The sequence below is a fragment of the Brassica rapa genome, chromosome A03 (genome assembly GCF_000309985.2).
Source record: "Brassica rapa cultivar Chiifu-401-42 chromosome A03, CAAS_Brap_v3.01, whole genome shotgun sequence".
NCBI lineage: Eukaryota > Viridiplantae > Streptophyta > Magnoliopsida > Brassicales > Brassicaceae > Brassica > Brassica rapa.
Genome location: NC_024797.2, coordinates 28,805,586 through 28,824,633, shown reverse-complemented (window position 1 = coordinate 28,824,633; position 19,048 = coordinate 28,805,586). Strand labels below are relative to the sequence as shown.

The 19,048-nt window shown below is 36.3% G+C and overlaps 2 protein-coding genes and 1 pseudogene across 2 annotated transcripts; 1 reads left to right on the top strand and 2 right to left on the bottom strand.

The window, feature by feature from the left end:
* Positions 1 to 1,687: 1,687 nt before the first annotated feature.
* Positions 1,688 to 8,171, bottom strand: LOC103862150 (annotated as a pseudogene).
* A 248-nt stretch (positions 8,172 to 8,419) lies between these two features.
* On the bottom strand, positions 8,420 to 10,211 carry LOC103861909 (protein ALP1-like). The gene has a single exon (XM_009139619.3). The coding sequence runs from the start codon at positions 10,068 to 10,070 to the stop codon at positions 8,637 to 8,639; it is 1,434 nt and encodes a 477-aa protein (XP_009137867.1). The 5' UTR covers positions 10,071 to 10,211; the 3' UTR covers positions 8,420 to 8,636.
* On the top strand, positions 9,791 to 16,687 carry LOC103862149. The gene is made up of 2 exons (XM_033287250.1): positions 9,791 to 10,040; positions 10,218 to 16,687. Exon 2 carries the CDS (start codon positions 14,610 to 14,612, stop codon positions 16,551 to 16,553), a length of 1,944 nt encoding a protein of 647 aa, XP_033143141.1. The 5' UTR covers positions 9,791 to 10,040; positions 10,218 to 14,609; the 3' UTR covers positions 16,554 to 16,687.
* Positions 16,688 to 19,048: the final 2,361 nt, after the last annotated feature.

Below are 19,048 nucleotides of genomic sequence, written 5' to 3'. Positions count from 1 at the left end.
TTACCACGTCATCTCATTTATTTTTTTGTAAAAAATGAAAAAACAATGCAAAGACAAGGATCAAACCCGGGTTAGTATAACATAAATATAGTGCAGATACCACTAAGCCATTGAAACTTTCTTGAACACATATACAAGAATCACTAAATATGTAATCACAAACTCTTATGTATATTTACAATAATATAGATTCAACTTTCAAGACTCCGATACTTTGTTTTGTAAAAAAAAATAGTGATCTAAAAAAGCATAGACAAATATGAAAAAGCATAGATTTTTGTTTTTGTGACAAAGTTAAGAGTTTTGTAAAAGTAAGTTTAACATATAAATTTTCGTGACAAATATGAAAAAGCATAGATTTTTGTACAATTTTGACAAAACAACTCAAAACATAGTTCTCTAATGTCTTAATAAAATATTATTTAAAGGTGCAATAATTAAATATATAAATTCAATAAATTTTGTAATTTATAGACAAAACAATAACACAACAAATTTTGAAACATTTGTTTAACCTATCGATTTTTTTTCATGAGAATCCAACTAAACAAGATAAAAAAAACAATTATATTTATTTAATTACCATTTTATTCAATTTTGAATAATTTCAAATTGTAATAATGTATCTTTTTGAAGTTACAAAAAAATAATGTTCTTTCTTTATTACACTAGCATTATATATAGATTCCATATACACAAATAAATATAATATAACAACATAAGCTTGCTTTCTCCGATTCATATGAAAACTTTTTAAGTTATCCACCAAAGCAAATTAATTAAATCAATCAAATTGTTAGAATACAACAAATTAATATATAATTTTATTTTAAATTAAATGATTTAAAAAGTGTATTTTCATTAAAAACAAAATAATAAATAAGTAAAACTGATTTGATGGTAATTTGTATGACATATATATATTATGTGAAAGAAATATAAGCTTAATATGAAAAAAAATCTTAAATACAAAAAACTCTAAAATTAACAAAAAATTAAACTATGATATCAATTGAAAGCTTCTTGGACAATATTAATAAAATATTTAAGCGATAATTAGAAAATTTTGATTTTTTTTTTGCCAGCCAAAAGTTTATTATTAATTAGCATCTGTTATTTCAAAATGTTTAAGAAATGATGGACTTAAATGATTTATGAACTATGAATAGTAGTACTTTGTAAAGCTGACTTAGATAACACACCTGCACATCATTTCCAGTCCTTTTTGATGTATAAATTCAATTTTTTCAGAGCAGTTATTCCACAAAGAGATCGTATGAGATATTGTTTTGATATTCAAATTTGTTTCTTGATTGTTAAGAATTTTGATAACTGTAAAAATGTCTCTTTCGAATATTATATGTCTATAACTGAATCCCCAACATGAGACAACTTTGTTTAAAAAAGTAAATAATTTTATTTTTATTATATTATATAATAAATATATATTATTTACTGATAATAAAAATATAGTTATTCATCTATCACAAATAACTATGCAAATATGTGAATCAAATACAACAATCAAACAACATAATGATTTTCACAAAGAAAATTTAAAAAATATATTTATGTTATGTAGTCTTATTTTATATTCTTTAAATAATGTAATATAATATTATACATTATTTTTTAGAATTGAGAAATACATATAATATCTTATCCGCGGTTAAAAAATCTAGTTTTATTAAGGAACATAAAATGTATGTACAGAGGCAACAATAAATGATTCTGAGGTTTACAAAAGCGAAAAAAGAAAACCTGAGACTTATCTCTATATATCACTACACAACATTACTATCACTCTTTCTTATCTTGCGTTTAACTACCGACCTATCTTAATCGCCGGAGCCAAATACACCAACCATCACCAATAAACAAAAAAAGTCTCACCACCATCCCTAGTAATCAACCTATAAGAAACAGAAAGAAAGAGCTCCTACATGATGATGGTGACTGGTGAGTGGTTATTCTTTCTGGGGACCAAAACTTGTTTTTCCTTTTACTTATCTTTCTTTGTCGCTAATGGTATAACAGAGGAGAGGAAGCTGTACAGTAATAAAGACAGTGAGGGTGGGAGCTTATACCATCATCTTTAAGTCTGAAAGATCATCCATGGGTATTTGAAGTCCAAGGAGATCTATATCATTATCTTGTAAGGCATCATCATCGATGTTCAACCATGAGCTTAGATCTCCTGCTTGTGCATCGAAATCATCTGGACCACCTAAACCGTCTGGTATCTGCAGGCCAGATAGGTCAAGTGGCTCTGTCTCGTCCAGTGTCTCCAAGTTACTATACTCGCTGTTGTTGCTATTAGTTGGTTTGGACGATGATGTTCTGTTCTGCTCCAGGATACTGACAGAAGGAGAAGAAAACATGGAAGTTGCTTTCTGCTTAGGTTTTGTTTTCGATTTCCGTTCACCCTTGGCGTTATTTGACAGTGCAGGCCGACCAATCTTGTTAGTTCCTCCACCTCTCGCTGATGAAGCTCCATCCTTGTCCCTATCACTTCTCTTCCCTTTTGTACTGCTTGAAAGTGGTGTCCCACACACATCATCAAGTAGCAACTCTCTCTCCTTCGTTCTATTTAACCACATCGTTTCATCTTTCCCTTCCCGTAAAGTATGTTCAGAAGAATCGGTATAATTCTCTCTGTTCTGTGCCAATGATGAGCTTGGTTGTGATCCCATCGGTGCTGCCAGAGACAAAAACAAAGAGTTTGTGGGCTCAAAATCATAGTACACAGTTCGGTAAGGCAAAAAAAGGAAAAAAGAAAAACATACTTGAAGCTGATAAAGTATCTTCCTTGTCCGTGGGATTATCTTCAATTTGAGTAAGCCCGGCAACGAGGATGTTCTTGAATGTAGACTCACTAAAGCAGCTTTTGCCTGTTTCTTCGAACTGTCGACATCTTCCAAGCGTCCGTTTCACGAAAGCAAACGCGGCCTGCTTTGATATCTTGTTAGCTGAACTCTTTCCACTACCGGAGTGATGCAGCCGACTTGTCTGTAACCAAAATCCATATAAAATTATCACAGCATGACCTTGTAATAAACCATTTAACCAAAAAATAACCTACCTTGCTCTTTTCATATGCCATTTCGATGAGTTTTTCATAACCAAGGCGATCAAACTCCCTATATCAGAAAAATTCAGATCGCATTTTAAATCATTAAAGGCGTGCAAGAAAAGCAGAAGAAAGACAAATTCATACTTTTCTTGAAGTTCTTTCATTTCTAGGGCAGGCGTTAGTAACCGATTCAACATCTCTTTCTTCTTGAAACCCTTAAGTTTTAAGATAGACAACGTCGCAAAGTTAGCTATCTTGAGAACACAGTAGTAGTAAAGGTAAATCAAAATCGAAAAATAATCATAATTTGCCAACACATTTTGTTAAAAAAGGAAGATAAGAACGCGTGATAAAACATACCACCTCGTAGACAGCCTCCTCTAACGTTTTGATCTCGTCAACTATTCCTTCATCCTCCACGTTTGAGATATTACGCTGCAAGAAAACACAACGACAACACATCAATCAGCTAGGAACTATAGAAAACTGAGTCCAGATCCAGGGAAGTATACCATAGGTTCCAAGCAAATGCCAATAGATTGAGCTTCCAAATATATCTTCTCATCTATCCCCAAAGTTTCATACTGAATGTCTGCGAAGTCGATGGATGAGTGATCTGTAAATCTACCATTAACATTGTGGGGTGAGCTATCAACACCCTTGAGCGGGATAACAGATCCATCATCTTCTAGATCATCAAGTTCCAGTTTATCACTTCTATAACCATTGAACTCCACATGATTCAAAGCACTGAATTCTGACTCAGCATCGGCTCCAAATCCATCAAATTGTAAATCTTCATTTACACTGGCTGAATCCTCTGAAATCAGAGCTGATATCGATCTCTGATAAAGGTGCGAAGCTTTAGAATCCACTCTACTGGTTGTAAGTCCCTCGGGAAATTTTTCACGACCATCCAAGTCTGAAGATGTCCCAACTGGTGTAGTACTCATGGAGGAAAAGTCACCCTGAAAGAGAAAACGGTTATGACATTTCAAAGGCCAAATATGCAATACATCATTAGATCAGGTAATACGCCGATTCGAGTGCTACGTATGCGCTTAGAAACATATATAAATGATCTGTCACATCCTACAAAACTATGAGGTCTCAAGTGTAAAACCTCTATTGTATGAAATGCAGGAAAACGAATTACCAGCTGTTTCACGAAATTAATATGTGCATCAGATATAAAGAAAAAAATAGCGCTCCATTTGCTTCCAGAAAGGGCTAGAAAAATTCTGAGCTGCATCAAAGAACCAAACGAATGAATCCAGAAAAGAAAATCTAGAAAGAAAAAAATAAACATACACGAGAAACCAAAGAATTACTTACCAAAGTTAATAGCGGAGTTAACAGCAGCTAGTAGCTCTTCATGCCCATCATCTGAGACAACAATGAAAATAAAAATATTCATGAAAAAGAAAGAAGAAACAGCAATCCTGCGAAAGAACAAATCTGATTAATGGAACTGACCAAGAAAATCTAGTGTTGTAGCGTTTGTCGATGTATTTCTCTGACGTTTGTAAGCTTTGCGGTCAGAGAGCTTCCTAGTGGGTGGACGACCTGCCCTGCTGCAGAGAGCGTTAAAAACTAGGAGATAAGCCTCATGAAACCCACTTAAAGGTACTTGAAGCAGAGTTCTCTACCTTTCATTCTTGTCAGAGCTATTTCTTGCACTCCGAAGTTGTTTTGTTGTTCCATGTCTCATAACTCCCATTGGGTTTACAGACCTTGTTGAACCAAAGCCACGGCCTGTCCTTCCTTGTCTCCTCACTCCATCCCCAAGCTCTTCTCCAGAGACAAGCTTGTTTTTTCTCGATTGTAAACCAGTGACGGAGAGCTTACGAACGTTCAGAGTAGCTTTCACATCGACCTCATCAGATTGCTTTCCTTTGTCTTTAGATTTGATCTCAGGGGGGCTAAATTCTTCACTTCCTGATAACGCTGTTGTAGACAAGCTATTCACACCTTTTAATCTCATTCGAGGAGAAGCTGATGGCGAGCGTCTAGGAAATCCAAAACTTGTTTCACTACAACCAACATCTGACATGTTGTCTGATGAAGGAATGTCGTCATTGCTTGAAACAAATGGGACCAAGCTCGTTCTCCTTGCAACACGGGATATCTTTTGTGGTCTTTGACTGGCCCATTGAGTGACAGGTGGTGATGAAGAGCGATTTGATGTCATACGCTTGCGACTAGGAACCCCAGACAACAATGGAGGTTTGTTTGTACAGCCAGAAATATCCCAATTACTTGGAGAAGGAGTGTTATGGACAACCGGAGAAAGTTTCGGCGGAAGCCCTGATCCTGATCTTGGACCACGAACTGTAACATTTATTTTTGGGCTTGAAGAATTGGATTCATCGTGAATATTTGACCTGAAAAGAACAAGAACATCAGAAATAATACAGGAAAGAAAAATTGATGAATGTGATCTAGCGAAACATTGGCAGGTGTAGTTAGATTGTAAGTTTGTTAACACATACTTGTTGATAGCTCGTTCTCTCTTCTCATTGTACAACGAATTGTGATCTGAATCCCTGGACCCTGCCAAGCCTGTCTGCCGAGAAAGGCTATCAGATCTTCCATATGGAACCACCCCGTTTACTGCCCCATGCCTACACGAGTAATTCACACAGAAACATTAATCAACTGAATGACCAATAAAAGAGAGTCACAATAACCTTCACTGACAGACGGCAGAGAAATGAATGACAGCAGCTCGAACAATAGCATTACTTCGAACATCCATCTGAATCACATAATAGCAAAATTAAAATATTTTGAATTTGAACTTACCAATCAGTTAAAAGTAATATGAATTAATAATAACTGCCAGGTGCTTTTCTTATTTAGAATCCAAAATTAAAAACAACATCCTGCGGTATGAAAAATACTTTATAAGGTCAGAACACAATAAGCAAAGAAAAAAAGAAAAAGCAATTCAGAAACTCTAACAGGGTAATCTCTGTATATTTCTGGCTTGAATATGTCATTTCATATACATTGAATACTGGAAGCACAATTACCTTAGACGATGAAGTTTCTATACAATTATTTGCTACTTACAATTATATATTCTCAGATGAAGACTACATCATGACACAAAAGGTCTGTTCAATAGACATGTGAGCCACTATATTTGGTGAAAACAGCTCCACAAGGATAATACACCAAAGCATATCTTGTCAAACAAAAATCAGGAATTACCATGGAAGTACGTGTACGCTTATTTATTGGACCACTTTTAGGTCGTTGGTCCACATTTTGCTCGTCAAACTCAAAACAGCCAGGCAGAGTCTGACCTTGAAATCCCATTTTACCTAAACCAGGCCCTAAAGCCAAGCGGTCACTGGAAAACCCTTCTGGTCGAGACCTTTTCTTTGTAGGTACGGTAGGAAAAAACTTGTTAAAAACAGAGGAAGCTTCGTTGAAAATTTTGACACGTTCCCTGCAACAGCAGAAACCCCCAGTTAGGTAAACAGAACTCCGAACAGGATTTATCAGCTTATCATGATAAACTACCTGGCCTTCACATTGTTTTCGCGTAGACCAGCCTTCAGTCTTTTAATCTCTTCTGGTATAGGAGATGTAGTGCTTGGAGGAGATTCATCTCCTTGAATCCCAAGCGCAATATTCACATGGCGCTTAAAGTCACCGTGACGAATAGACTTGTGATCCGCGGCAACCACCTTAGGATTAAAACGCAAACACTGAAAGAAATTCGTAACGTCGGTTTGTGCTAATGGTGAAGTGCTCCTCGAAGATGAAACAGGATGTTCAATCGTCTCGCGAAAGGTACCAGATCTCTCCATCTGTGCAGCAGCTAAGTTGGACCTGTATAAAGTAGTCCTATCTGGCCCACCAGAAGAATAATCAAACTTCCCAGGTGCTGACATTCCCTTCAAGTCCACTGTTTTATTTATAAACACTGTACACGCAGTGGCACATGACAAGCGTGGGGAGTTGCAGCACATATATGCTAAAATTCTCAGCTGTCAGAATTATTTAGACGGTGCACCTGAATCATCAACCACATTTAATCATCACAGCTTATCTGCATTGCCGACTAATCATGAAACTAAAATGCCTCAACTTCAAACATATGGTTTCAACTAATTTTCAAACTTCATTGCCACAACAAACTAGAAATAACCAAAGTAATCAAAGCAAACTCAATCACAACAACTGAATAAAAAAAATCATATGAACTTGATAAGACGAAGTCAATCATCTTCAATAAGTATAGAAACCAACAGAAACTTAACACTAGAACCCGGATCACACTTCAGGAGATAGAAGATGAGATAACCAAAACCTCGTTACCTTCGGAATCCAAAATTACAGAGTTCCAAATACTCTCCCCCAAAAACAGGGACCTATGAGAGATTGAATCGATCAAATGAGTACGTGAAGAGCTCGAAAATTGAAATTGAAATCAAAATCAAACGACGTTCCTGTAGCAGCAGCAGCCATGAGTGGACGGGATCGAGACGAACCGCGCCTTCGTTGGTTTGCTGTTTTTGATCGGGAGATTGGTTATTTCGAAATTACGATATTACCCTCTGGATAAACTTAGAGGGATCGGTCCCCTTTGGTGACAGTAGGGGTAATCTGGTAAATATGAAGGACTCGAGCCAAATGGCTTTGACGAATGACGATTTTAACTGTTTATATATAATATAGTCCGAACAATTGGATAACTTTTATATACTATGTTTCTGGTAGTTATCCACATTCATTTAATTCTAAGATCTTAAATCGAAAACATTTCATCCTTTGATATCTTCTTAATTGCATTCAGATTTGTACATACCAATTAGATAGCTAAGACCCATAATTAGAATCTTTAAGATTAATATTGATGAATCATGAGTCATGACTATTCAGTATTGATTGACTAATAATTTCGACCAAAAGAAAATCAGTATTGACTAATAATCATTGCCTTAGATATTTCATTTAAAATGAACAATTAATTTAAAAGTATGTTCAACATATGGATTCTGTATATAAATACATATATAGAAGAATTCACTAAAATAATACTTTTTCAATCAACTAAACGTAATAAACAAAGGTGGATTCTTGAGAGAATAGTTTGAGTTGAAAAAATGAAATTATGTTGAGGTAGTGTTAAATGTTGTTGTTCACAAGTATAGTTGTTGTTGTGATTTAGTTTGCCATGTGAAAGAAGATAAATGCATGTAACATGGTTGTGTACTTAAAGAATGATTAAGGAACATGCTTATCTAGCAAGTTAAACATGATTAGTACCTCCAAATTAACATTCTTCCGAACTTTCCACCATGAATGAAAAATCAAAAAGAAAGAAAAAAATGCTTTCGAAGGTTTTAAATTCAATTTGTATAGAGAACTAAAGATTACACATTGCCAATATAATAGTACAAACAAATCCAGCCAATGACTACACTCAAATCAACTATGCTTTTTTTTTTTGTATCCAATCTCTTCTAAGTATTAACTAATCTGGAAAAAGAATTTTGCAAAAAAAAATAAAAATCAGTATCAAGACAAAACAGAGTCCACATTTTAGTTACAGAGTCCTTGTCCCGGCGAGGCCACGATGCAAGAGATTATGAGAGATTTGATCCCTCGCGCTAGACGCAGCCACAGATCGTATATTATCCTCAGGCACAGTCACATCATCAAACACCTCGAACTTCACCCCCTCCACCATCTCCTCCTTCCTCATCTCACAAATGTTATGCAACACGCAGCAAGCACCCAGCACGTACGGAAGATCCTGCAGCTTAACCTCCGTCCTCTTCTGCAGACAAGCCCACCGCCCTTTCAACCTCCCGAACGCCTCCGTCGCCACCTTCTGAATCCCGCCCACGCTCTCGTTGAACCCGTGCTGCGTCCACGTCAGATTCTGCCTCGCGTACGGCACCAGAAGCCAGTCCGTCAACGGGAAGCCACCGTTCCCGACGATCCACCCGTCGCGTAGCATCCCACGCGCCGCGCGTTGGTTGGAAAGCGAGGATTTATCGAGGATCTGATCGTCGGTGAGGGACCCCGGGTTCCCGATGCAGACGTCGGTGAAGATCCCCTCGGCGTTGACCACCCCCTGGACCGTGATCGAGTACGACGTCTTCTGGTTTCTCTCCGTGTGCCTCTTGTTGAAATAAGCCGCCACGTGGACTTTCGGAGCGATGATGGGGATATGAGTGGTGTAGATCGATCCGACGACGTTTGGGATTTTGTGATTCGATTCGAATTTTCTTTTCGTCGATTGGATCTCCGAATCCGACGATGGCCAGAGGAGATACTTGGGCATCATGACGTCGTAGATCGCGCGGCAGACCTCTATGACGAGCTTGTGACACGTGGAGATCCCCAGCCCGAAGCGTTCTGACACGTGGCGAAGCGGAGCTCCTGTTGCCAAACGCCAAACGCAGACGGCGACGCGTTTGGGAGCTGGGATCGCGTCGCGGAGCATCGTGTTTTTCTTCGTCACCGTCGCGTCCAGCTCCTCGCATATCAGATCGAACGTCGGTCTGCTCATCCGAAACTCTCGCCGGAACTCCTCCTCCGGGAAGTCCGGCCGGCTTACTCGGTCCCACCAGTCCGTCGTACGTTCCTTCACCCACAGCCTCCTGTGGTGACTCGGTCCAGACCCGGAACCGCTGGCGATGTCCGAAGCAGCGGAGGCGGTTTCCTCAACCGATGCTTTACGTTGTCGTTTAGGACGAGCAACATCGGGTTCTTGCAACTGGTTGTAGTAACCATCCATTGTCTTCACTTGCTGTTTAGCTTCCTCGTCCAATGCCAGTATATCTCCAGATGCAGCCTTATCACTACCATTCACAGCTTCTTCTTCCTTTCTTGGGCGTTTCCTAGTGTTGTCGTTACCAACATTTTCGAATTCGAAACCAGAAGGAGCAGAGTCCATGTCCTGAAATAGACCAAGGAGATGGGAACACTCGTCGTCTTGTAGGTATGGGAATGGGAAAGCAGAGACTTCCATTAAAGAGGGAAATAGTTTATTCTCCAGAGTTTGACTTTTAGTTTGAAAAGTGATTTGACTGTGTTTAGATGTGAAACCAAACTTTAAAAGTTTCCAAAGTGTTTGAATTCGGACAATGATTTTGGGTTTCGATGGTTCTGGTTTCAGACATTTATAAAAATGGTTTCTTTGGCTGCGAGAAGAGAAGAAGATGCAGAGACGAAGGAAGCGCGTTAAGGTGTGAACGCGGTGAGGGAGACTGGTTTGATGGTGACTTTGACTATCCTTTTTAATTATTTTATTATTATTTTGTGTTCTATTTTGTTTTAGACAAAGCGTTTACTCGTCACTGGTTCATCGAGAGATTGCACCGAGTAAAACTTGTTTGATTAATATCATAAACTGACAAAAAGAAGAACATGTTTTGATAAAGCGCTAACTATCGAGGGATCTCTCTCCTCTTTCCTAGTAGTGAGAGAATTTTTTCTCCATTCTTCTTCCTCTCTTAACAATAAAATATCTTTCAAAGAGGTGAGAGCTTGTCTGAGATGGAGAGAGATGGACGTTTTACTTACGGTTTCGGTTCATCCGACTCCAGCGTTCTCGCCTTCTCCAGGCAAAGGATGACTGATTTTTGTCTCCGCATTGCTTATATATTCAGCAATCGTGTTTTCCCGCTGCCATCAATCTACGCTTCTTCTGACCTTTTCTGTTCAATCGTCTCTCTTTTTTCTCTTTGTCGAATTGTTTCTCTCTCTTTCCAAGTTTTTCATCTTCGAGTTTACATCTATCATAAAAAATAACAGTTTGGACGAAGGAAAACCGGCGATGAATAAATCGATTGTAGATGATTATCTTTTTTCTCTGAAGCGTAAATCCGGTGGACAATTGGATTTCTTTGAAGCTTGTTCTGGATGAGCAACTGTTTCATCGATCTCTGCTAACGGTGGAGCCTCCTTGCTTTTGGTGGACGAAAGTGGACCATCATTTTGACACATGTACATGAATCGCCGGACGAGCAGTGGGTGACGCGTCCCTCTCTCCTCGACGGTTTATCTCTATGGACTGACGACCTATAGTTATTTTCCTTAAGTTGGCCCAAATGTTTTGGTCCATAGTTTTTTCTTCGTGTTGGCTCGTTTGTTGTTTCGGCCTTTGTGTACGTAAAATTGTTAGGCTTAACATGTTGGATTTAGATAAAAAAAAATAAAGCGTTAACTATCAGATTCTTTATGCATAGTTAATGCACAACAATGAAATATAACAATAATAAATTTGGAATGCTGTAAGATATTATGAAAGGTCTACTGGTCCTTTTGACAATAATATTTATAGTATTAATATCTCTGTAATATTATTTGATAAATCAAAAATATTTTTAATAAAATAAATATATTATATGTAATTACCATTATTAAAAAAAACTAGTTTCCTTTTTTTTTCCTTAAAATTTAAATTCAATTTATAATTTAAGCTTCCTTTTTATTTATAATTATAAACATAAATATTTTCAACATATGTCTGTTTTCATTAAAAAGAAAAATTTACAAAAATAAAATTTATACATAAATATAAAAAATTTACTAAATGACTATATTAAATTTCTTCAACCATATACATGGAAAATATGAATATCCAAACAAATCAATTATTTTTATATTTTGGTTAGATAATATTTTGTGCATTTCATCATCAAAATTATATAATAATTTTATTTAATAAAAATTACAAGTAAAAGTCTAATTATTTTAAAATATTTGTATCCATGTGTGAATTTTTAAATGTTATCGGTTCATTTCTTTTATCAATTTAGTTTTTCATATTTTTCTCTAAGACCAAAGGTATCAAATTATAAAAAATATACAAAAATAGATTTACACATCTAGAATGATGAACCTAAGTAAATGTAGTGAGACTATTTGACATTAGCGTAATTAAAGTCAAAAGTACTTTTTCAATTTGAAAGAAAATTGGTAATTTGTTGATTTTAATATTAAGTTTGTAACTTTTAGTTTTTATTACATAAAGATATTGGTTGAATATTGCGTCCTTGTTTGATTAAGACCTCTGCTCCCAAGTCGAATATAATGTACAGTGTTATGAAAGTAATGTCCGAGTCGAAGGATTAATTTGATTTCAAAGTATTAAGCTTTATTTTGCATTATTCAAAGATTTACGCGGTAAGGAAACAATGGTTGGTGTAATCTTGTACTCTTCTATGCATTTGACAATTTTTTGGGAATATTCGTAATATTGCGTTAGTCATATAAAAATATTTGAAGTAGACTGCTTTAGGAAATAACACGTTTCTAAAAAGGACAAGAAGTTTCTTGGAAGTGGCAAACTGGTAAATTTAAGATAGAACGCGATGACGATGGTAGGGTCTCGAGAGAAAGATGGATTCATGGACCAACACGTGCTCTCCTAAGCTGAGATATACCCACAGTATGATTATTTATTTACTTTCTATTAACAACAAAACGAAATTAGGTATAATTTAGGTTAATCAGGCATCGTTTACCCATATATGCGTATTTTGTTTAACTTTATTACTCTTATTATAACTAGCTTTATGAAACGGTATTATTTTTATTTTGGACGGCACTGACATTATCAGTAGTTTGAGTTTAGAGCAACGTATAAATATTGATTCGGTGACTTTGGGTTAGAGCGAGTCCCCCTTTTTGTCTATAACAAATGACACGTTGACCGCAAGCCGTTGACTTATCCACCAGATCTGTATTTGTATTTGTTGGTTTAAAAAAGGGAAAATCGCATTTTAAACTCTGAGAATATCATATTTTTGCACTTTAAACACCAAATGTTTTTGACTAGAATTTTAAACCTTAAAAGTGACATTTTTATCATAACAAACCTCCAAGTCAATTAGATGATTTGTACTGTTCATTTTGTGATGACGTGTTGGTTTTTTATTTTAAATAAAAAATAAAATACATAGAAAATTTGAAAAAATTGAAAAAATCGAAAAAAATCTAAAATTTCAAAAAAAAATATAAAAAATAACATTTCAAAATTTAAAATAAAAAAAATATTTTTAAAAATTAATCCAATTATAAACCAATAAGTATATATAATATAATAACTTGAAAGCTGATTCTAGATTTTGGTTTTTGATTTTTTTTAATTTTTTTGATTTATTAATTCTTAACTTGTTAAATTTTCAAAATTAATCGTATTATTGGTATTATTTATTAAAATGATATTTATTTAGTAATTTTAAGTTTGCTTAAAAAGAAATTAACTTATAAGTGAAGTTCTTAAAAATAGTAAATAACTTTGAAATTAAATAAATAACTAATCAAAATTTAGAGAAACTAAAATATATGTTACTTATCTAAGAAGCTCCACTCATACCAAAACCCAACATATACAAATCTAAAGACATACCTCTCTATCTCTTAATTATATTTCAAACTAACTTACAATATTTCATTTAAGGTCAAAAACATTTTAAGTGGTCTATGAGATATTTTCATGTTTCACAAAAATTTAACAAGTTAAGTATTAATAAATCAAAAATTAAAAAAAAAAATCAAAAAAAAAAACAGAATCTAGTATCACCATTCAAGTTATTATATTATATATATTTATTAGTTTATAATTGGATTATTTTTTAAAAAATATTTTATTTTATTTTATTTTTAATTTTTAAATGTTATTTTTATATTTTTTGAATTTTTTTAAAAAATTGATTTTTTCGATTTTTTCGATATATTTTTTTTAAGAGAAAAAAGAAAAAAACCGACATGTCATCATAAAATGAACAGTACATGTCACTTCGTTGATTTGGTAAACAAGTAAACCTCATTGTAGGTTTGTTATGATAAAAATATCACTTTCAAGGTTTAAAGTACTTGTAAAAAACGTTAAGTGTTTAAAGTGCGAAAATGTGACATTTTCAGAATTTAAAATGCGATTTTCCCGTTTAAAAAATGTTAAATGTCAAATGTTGAAAAGGTAGAAACAATGTCATTTTTCCATTGTAGTCGCCAATTGTTTTTTTCTTTTCTTTGTCTACCTAGCTTCTCCTTTCTTGTTGATACTTGATATCATATATGATGTCATAATCTTCCTTTTACTTCGAGTTTTCTCTAAAATGACAAAAAAGTTTGATCATATGGTATCAACTCGAATGAATATAGTGCTATTCCACCGACTACAACTCGTTCAATATTGGAGTTAAGCAAAATGAGGAAATCTACAACTTGAATAAAATGAGTTATTTGTTGGGACTTTTTTGCTAGAATTCTTTTTGTTTGTCTTTTTTTATTAAAGTTTATCTGATGACAAAGCATATTAAAAATTCATGCGTAAATATCAAGAAAGAATGTATATTAATTCATATTCAAGAAAGTAGCGGATAACGTTTGTTAGAGGAGAAACATATTCATCAGTTTAGCATGCATTCCTTTCTTGTTATTTGCTTATGATCAAGAATATTTTGCCTGTTGCGGAGTTAATGTAGAAATATTAAGATCAATATAAGTTAGTATAAATACATCGATCAGCGTGCTCAACATTATCACAAACGTTATCACCATGATTAGAATAAAACTACCAACTCACAAACACCCTTTATACCCTACGCCTTGGGTTCGCAGTTGCAATGGTTGCTATAGAGAAAGTGGTTACGTCAAAGATGGCTACCGTTGCTACGAATGTACAATCTTTTTTCACAAAGAATGTGCAGAGTCATCTTTAAAGATCAACTACCCATCTCATCCTGAACACCCTCTCCACCTCGTTATCATGGAGAAGCAATATGAGAGTAAAACCTGTAAGTTGTGTGGACAGAAATTGTATAATATGTTTTATCATTGTCCTATATGTGAATTTGTTGTTGATACGGCATGTATCAAAAATCCACCACCAGATGTTATTGAACATCCCAAAGCCCATGAACACTCTCTTGTCCACCTGAACAACGTTAACTATGGCACATGTGACTTTTGCAAATTATTTTGTACTAGATATCTTTACAAATGTTCTCAGTGTCAACTGAAATTCCACTTTGAATGTTCTAACCTTCCTCTAGATATAACTCATACTTTTCACCCTAAACACCCTCTTAAGTACTGCCTTACAAGTGAAGAACATCATTTCTCTGATGGGAAATGTCGTATATGTGGAGACGTATTATGGCGAAGATTTTATCATTGTTCAATCTGTAAATTTAGTGTGGATGTTGCTTGTGTAAAGAATCCTCCACCGCTTACAATCCTATTTTCTAAGGCTCATGACCATCAAATCAGTCTTATGCCAAGGATTGTCTCTTTCAACTGTGATGCTTGTGGGTTGGCTGGTGATCGAAGTCCTTATTCATGTCAACAATGTGATTTCATGATCCATCAAAGTTGTATTGACTTACCAGAGATCATAAACATTAATCGTCACGATCATCGTCTTTCTAGGCGTCCACATCTTAATCCCGGGAGTTGGGTATGCGGAATATGCCACAAAAAGGTTGATTGGTCATATGGGGCATATTCTTGCTCGATTTGTCCTAATTATGCCATTCATTCTAACTGTGCAATACGAGATGATGTCTGGGACAAGTTAGAACTCAAAGGGATACCTGAAGAATTTCAAGAAATCAAACCATTTAAGGTGATAGATGAAAACCTAATACATCATTTTAGTCACGAGGAACACTATCTGCAGCTCAACAAGGAAAACATCACATGCGGTGGAAACATTCGTTGTGAAGCTTGTGTCTCACCTATAACTTATCAAGCATTCTACAGTTGTGTGCAATGCGATTTCATTCTCCACAACACATGTGCTAATCTTCCTAGGAAGAAACGGCATATCTATCGTGATAAGCCATTAACTTTAGTAGATGACATGACGCAGTTTAAGTGTTCGATGTGTTCTAACCTTTCCAGTGGCTTTAGGTATATTACTAAATATGTCAAGATAGATGTAAAATGTGCTGCACTTTCTGAACCTATCGTCCACGAAAGTCATGGGTGTCCCTTGTACTACATTTACGGGAATGGAAAGACATGTGCTGCTTGCGGAATTAGGAGTTATTCAACAATATTTTACTGTGATGACTGTAAATTTGGGCTAGATCCCAAGTGTGTTGTTTTGCCGAAAACAACAAAACATTGGTATGACGAACATCCACTCTCTTTATGTTACAGAGTCAATATAAAAGGAGAGTATTGGTGTGATATATGCGAGGAAAGTGTAGAAAAATATTGGTTCTACAAATGTGACGATTGTTGTATTGCTTTTCATACCAAGTGTGTTCTCGGCGAATTCTCACTTCTCATGCCTGGACGACGCATAACCACTTATTATGATGAACTGATAATTGAAGTGATGCAAACCAGTCCTCGTTTCTCACCACGTTGCTATTATTGTCGCTCTCGACGTGCAGTTCCTTTTGTTCTAAAAGTTTTTTATCCAAAAGAAAATATATTCATCTGTTCTTTAAAGTGTTTTTATGTCCACTTAGATTTATGCAAAGACCTGTAATAAGAAGAAAAAACGTGGTCAAGAAAGACCCAAGCGGATGTAAACTTCATTTTTTTTTTCATTTACTTACTTTTAATTTGTGCATTGATGATAAAGACTTTTATCCGCATGTTTTTTAAATATAATTTTCATAATAAAAGTCCTATACATTGATATATCTCTACACCACCTACAACTATCTATGATGTGCGCCTCATTGAACGTTTTTCAAGAGATTTAGGTTTATTACGGTCTATTTGTGATTTTCATCCTTTTCACAATTTTTCTTTCGTGTGGAGTACGTAGGTCTTTCATCTTTTCCTTTCTATCTAAATTTTCAAAAAAAAAATCACTATATTCTGAATCTTTAATCATGGTTGACATCTTCTTTAAGTATGCCACTTGGTTAAATACATCTTACAAAATGCTCCACTATGTTCGCTAACTTAGTAGTTGACCGAATGTTCAAGGATAGCTTCAAAATTATTATACCATAGACTAGTTTATTTGTTTCCGTATGTTGCGAATATTAAAATAAAAGAAAACAAACACAAGAAATTGGAGTCTTTTTTTTTTCTCTCCTCTAAAAAAACGAAAAAGTAAACCATTTCTTTCCTCGACCTCTGTCGTCGTCAGTGGCGGCAGCCACCCCCTCTAGCTCCGATGGGCAAGCTGAAGGCCTCCAAAAAGCTCCCTCCTGCCCTAGCTGCGAAAATCCATGTTCTCTAATCCCCTTCTGCTTTGGATTCTGCTACTGTTGGGACTGAGCGTTCGCCCCCTCCGGTCGATTCTCAGAAAACCACCAGATCTGAACCTCCGCCTGCTCATGTGGCCTCTTCGGATGCCTCTCTTGCTGTTTCAAGTGCCGTTGGCCCAGATCCAGTGACCTTCAATTCAGGTGCTAGGGTTGCTCCTGCTGCCTCAGCCTCTTCTCCAGCTGCCCCAGTGGATGTAGATCTAACCTCCACCTCTCGCCCTTCGTGAAGGGACAAGGCGAAAGGTACACTGCATAGGATGTCCAAAAAGGTTACTCCTTTCTTGCTCGATTCTGGTGAATGGTGCATGAAGATACCAAACGACGTCATTGCGCGCAACCAGAAAAAAATAGGAGACATTTATTGTGGGCCAGTTCCACGGAAACCTCCCGTTCCATGGTGCCCTTCATTCTATCCTCAATGAGATATGGAGCTCAAAGCGCAGAGATATTACCATCTCTAAGCTAAGTCCCAAAACTGTCCTCATCAAAGTTCCATGCCCTGCAACTAGAGCTCGGGTTCTGGGCCAAGGAATGTGGCACATAGAAGGCCAAACTATGTTTGTTGTGGATTATTCCCCTGGCTTCACTCCGCAGATGCCTGAGCTTGTGGAAGCTCATGTCTGGTTGGAGCTGTGGGGAGTCCCTCCACACTTCTTCAATGAGGAATCTCTAGAACATGTAGGCGGCCTCGTGGGAGACCCATTATATTTTCACCCCTCAACAGCAAACATGACTGATCTGGAGGTTACAAAGGTTTTCACCATCATCGACTTCCAAACACCTCTCCCTGAAACGGTGAACACTCAGTTTGACAACAGTGAGATTGTTAGAGTTGAAGTCTCATGTTTGTGGTTCTTTCCGACGTGTACATTCTCCCAAAAGGGCGGTCACACTATCAGGCGATGCCCCACTGCCCCTATCACTTGTACCAGCTGCAAGTCTACTACCCACTTGACTGAGGTCTATCCCCGGAACAAGCGCTCAGCAGCTAAAGATGTGAAAGAAGATAAGTTGATCCCCCCATTTGAGGAAGCCACTCCCCCGCCCTCTTGGAACTCTCTGAAGAATAAGAAAAAGAAGAAAAATATCTCTTCACATGAGCTTAGTGTCCCTCCCTCTGCAAAAGACGCTAAGGATTACTTGGCTTCTCCAGTCGAGGCTTTCTCCAAGAAACGGGGAAAGGAGAAGGCGGGACAGGGAAAGGAAAAGAAGAAGAAGACGATCTCCTCTTCTGATTCCGGTCTGAGCTCTTCGTCGGAGTCTTCAGGTGCATAGCACATTCCGGACACTTCCTCCGCTTCAGAAGCAGAGTCTGCGGAGGACTCTGACCCAGGAGATGATCTTGAATACACAGCGGTTCTGTCTAGAAAAGGCAGAAGGGCACAAAAACAGTTACAGGGGAAGCACCCCAAACCAACTCCTCGTCGCTAATGGTAGTTGACACTTTTTGTTGGAACATCCGCGGATTTAATAGTAGAATAAAGCGTAGAAGCATCAGGAAATGGCTAAAGTCTAATAAGCTTCTTTTTGGTAGTGATATCGAGACTCATGTGAAGATTCACAAGTCCAGAAAGTATATAAAATCTTTTTTTGCGGGATGGAATTTTGCTGGGAATTACGAATATGTTTTGTATGATATATATTTAATTCATATATTAAACGGGTACCCAAAACCGAACCAAAACTAAACCGAGACCGAACCAAAACTAAACCGAAATCTCATAAGTACGCATTGGGTACAAGAATGAATTATCCAATA

What these genes read in the sequence shown, in the direction of transcription:
- LOC103862149 (XM_033287250.1), top strand. Translation starts at nt 14,610, where the DNA reads ATGATTAGAATAAAACTACCAACTCACAAACACCCTTTATACCCTACG.
- LOC103861909 (XM_009139619.3), bottom strand. Translation starts at nt 10,070, where the DNA reads ATGGAAGTCTCTGCTTTCCCATTCCCATACCTACAAGACGACGAGTGT.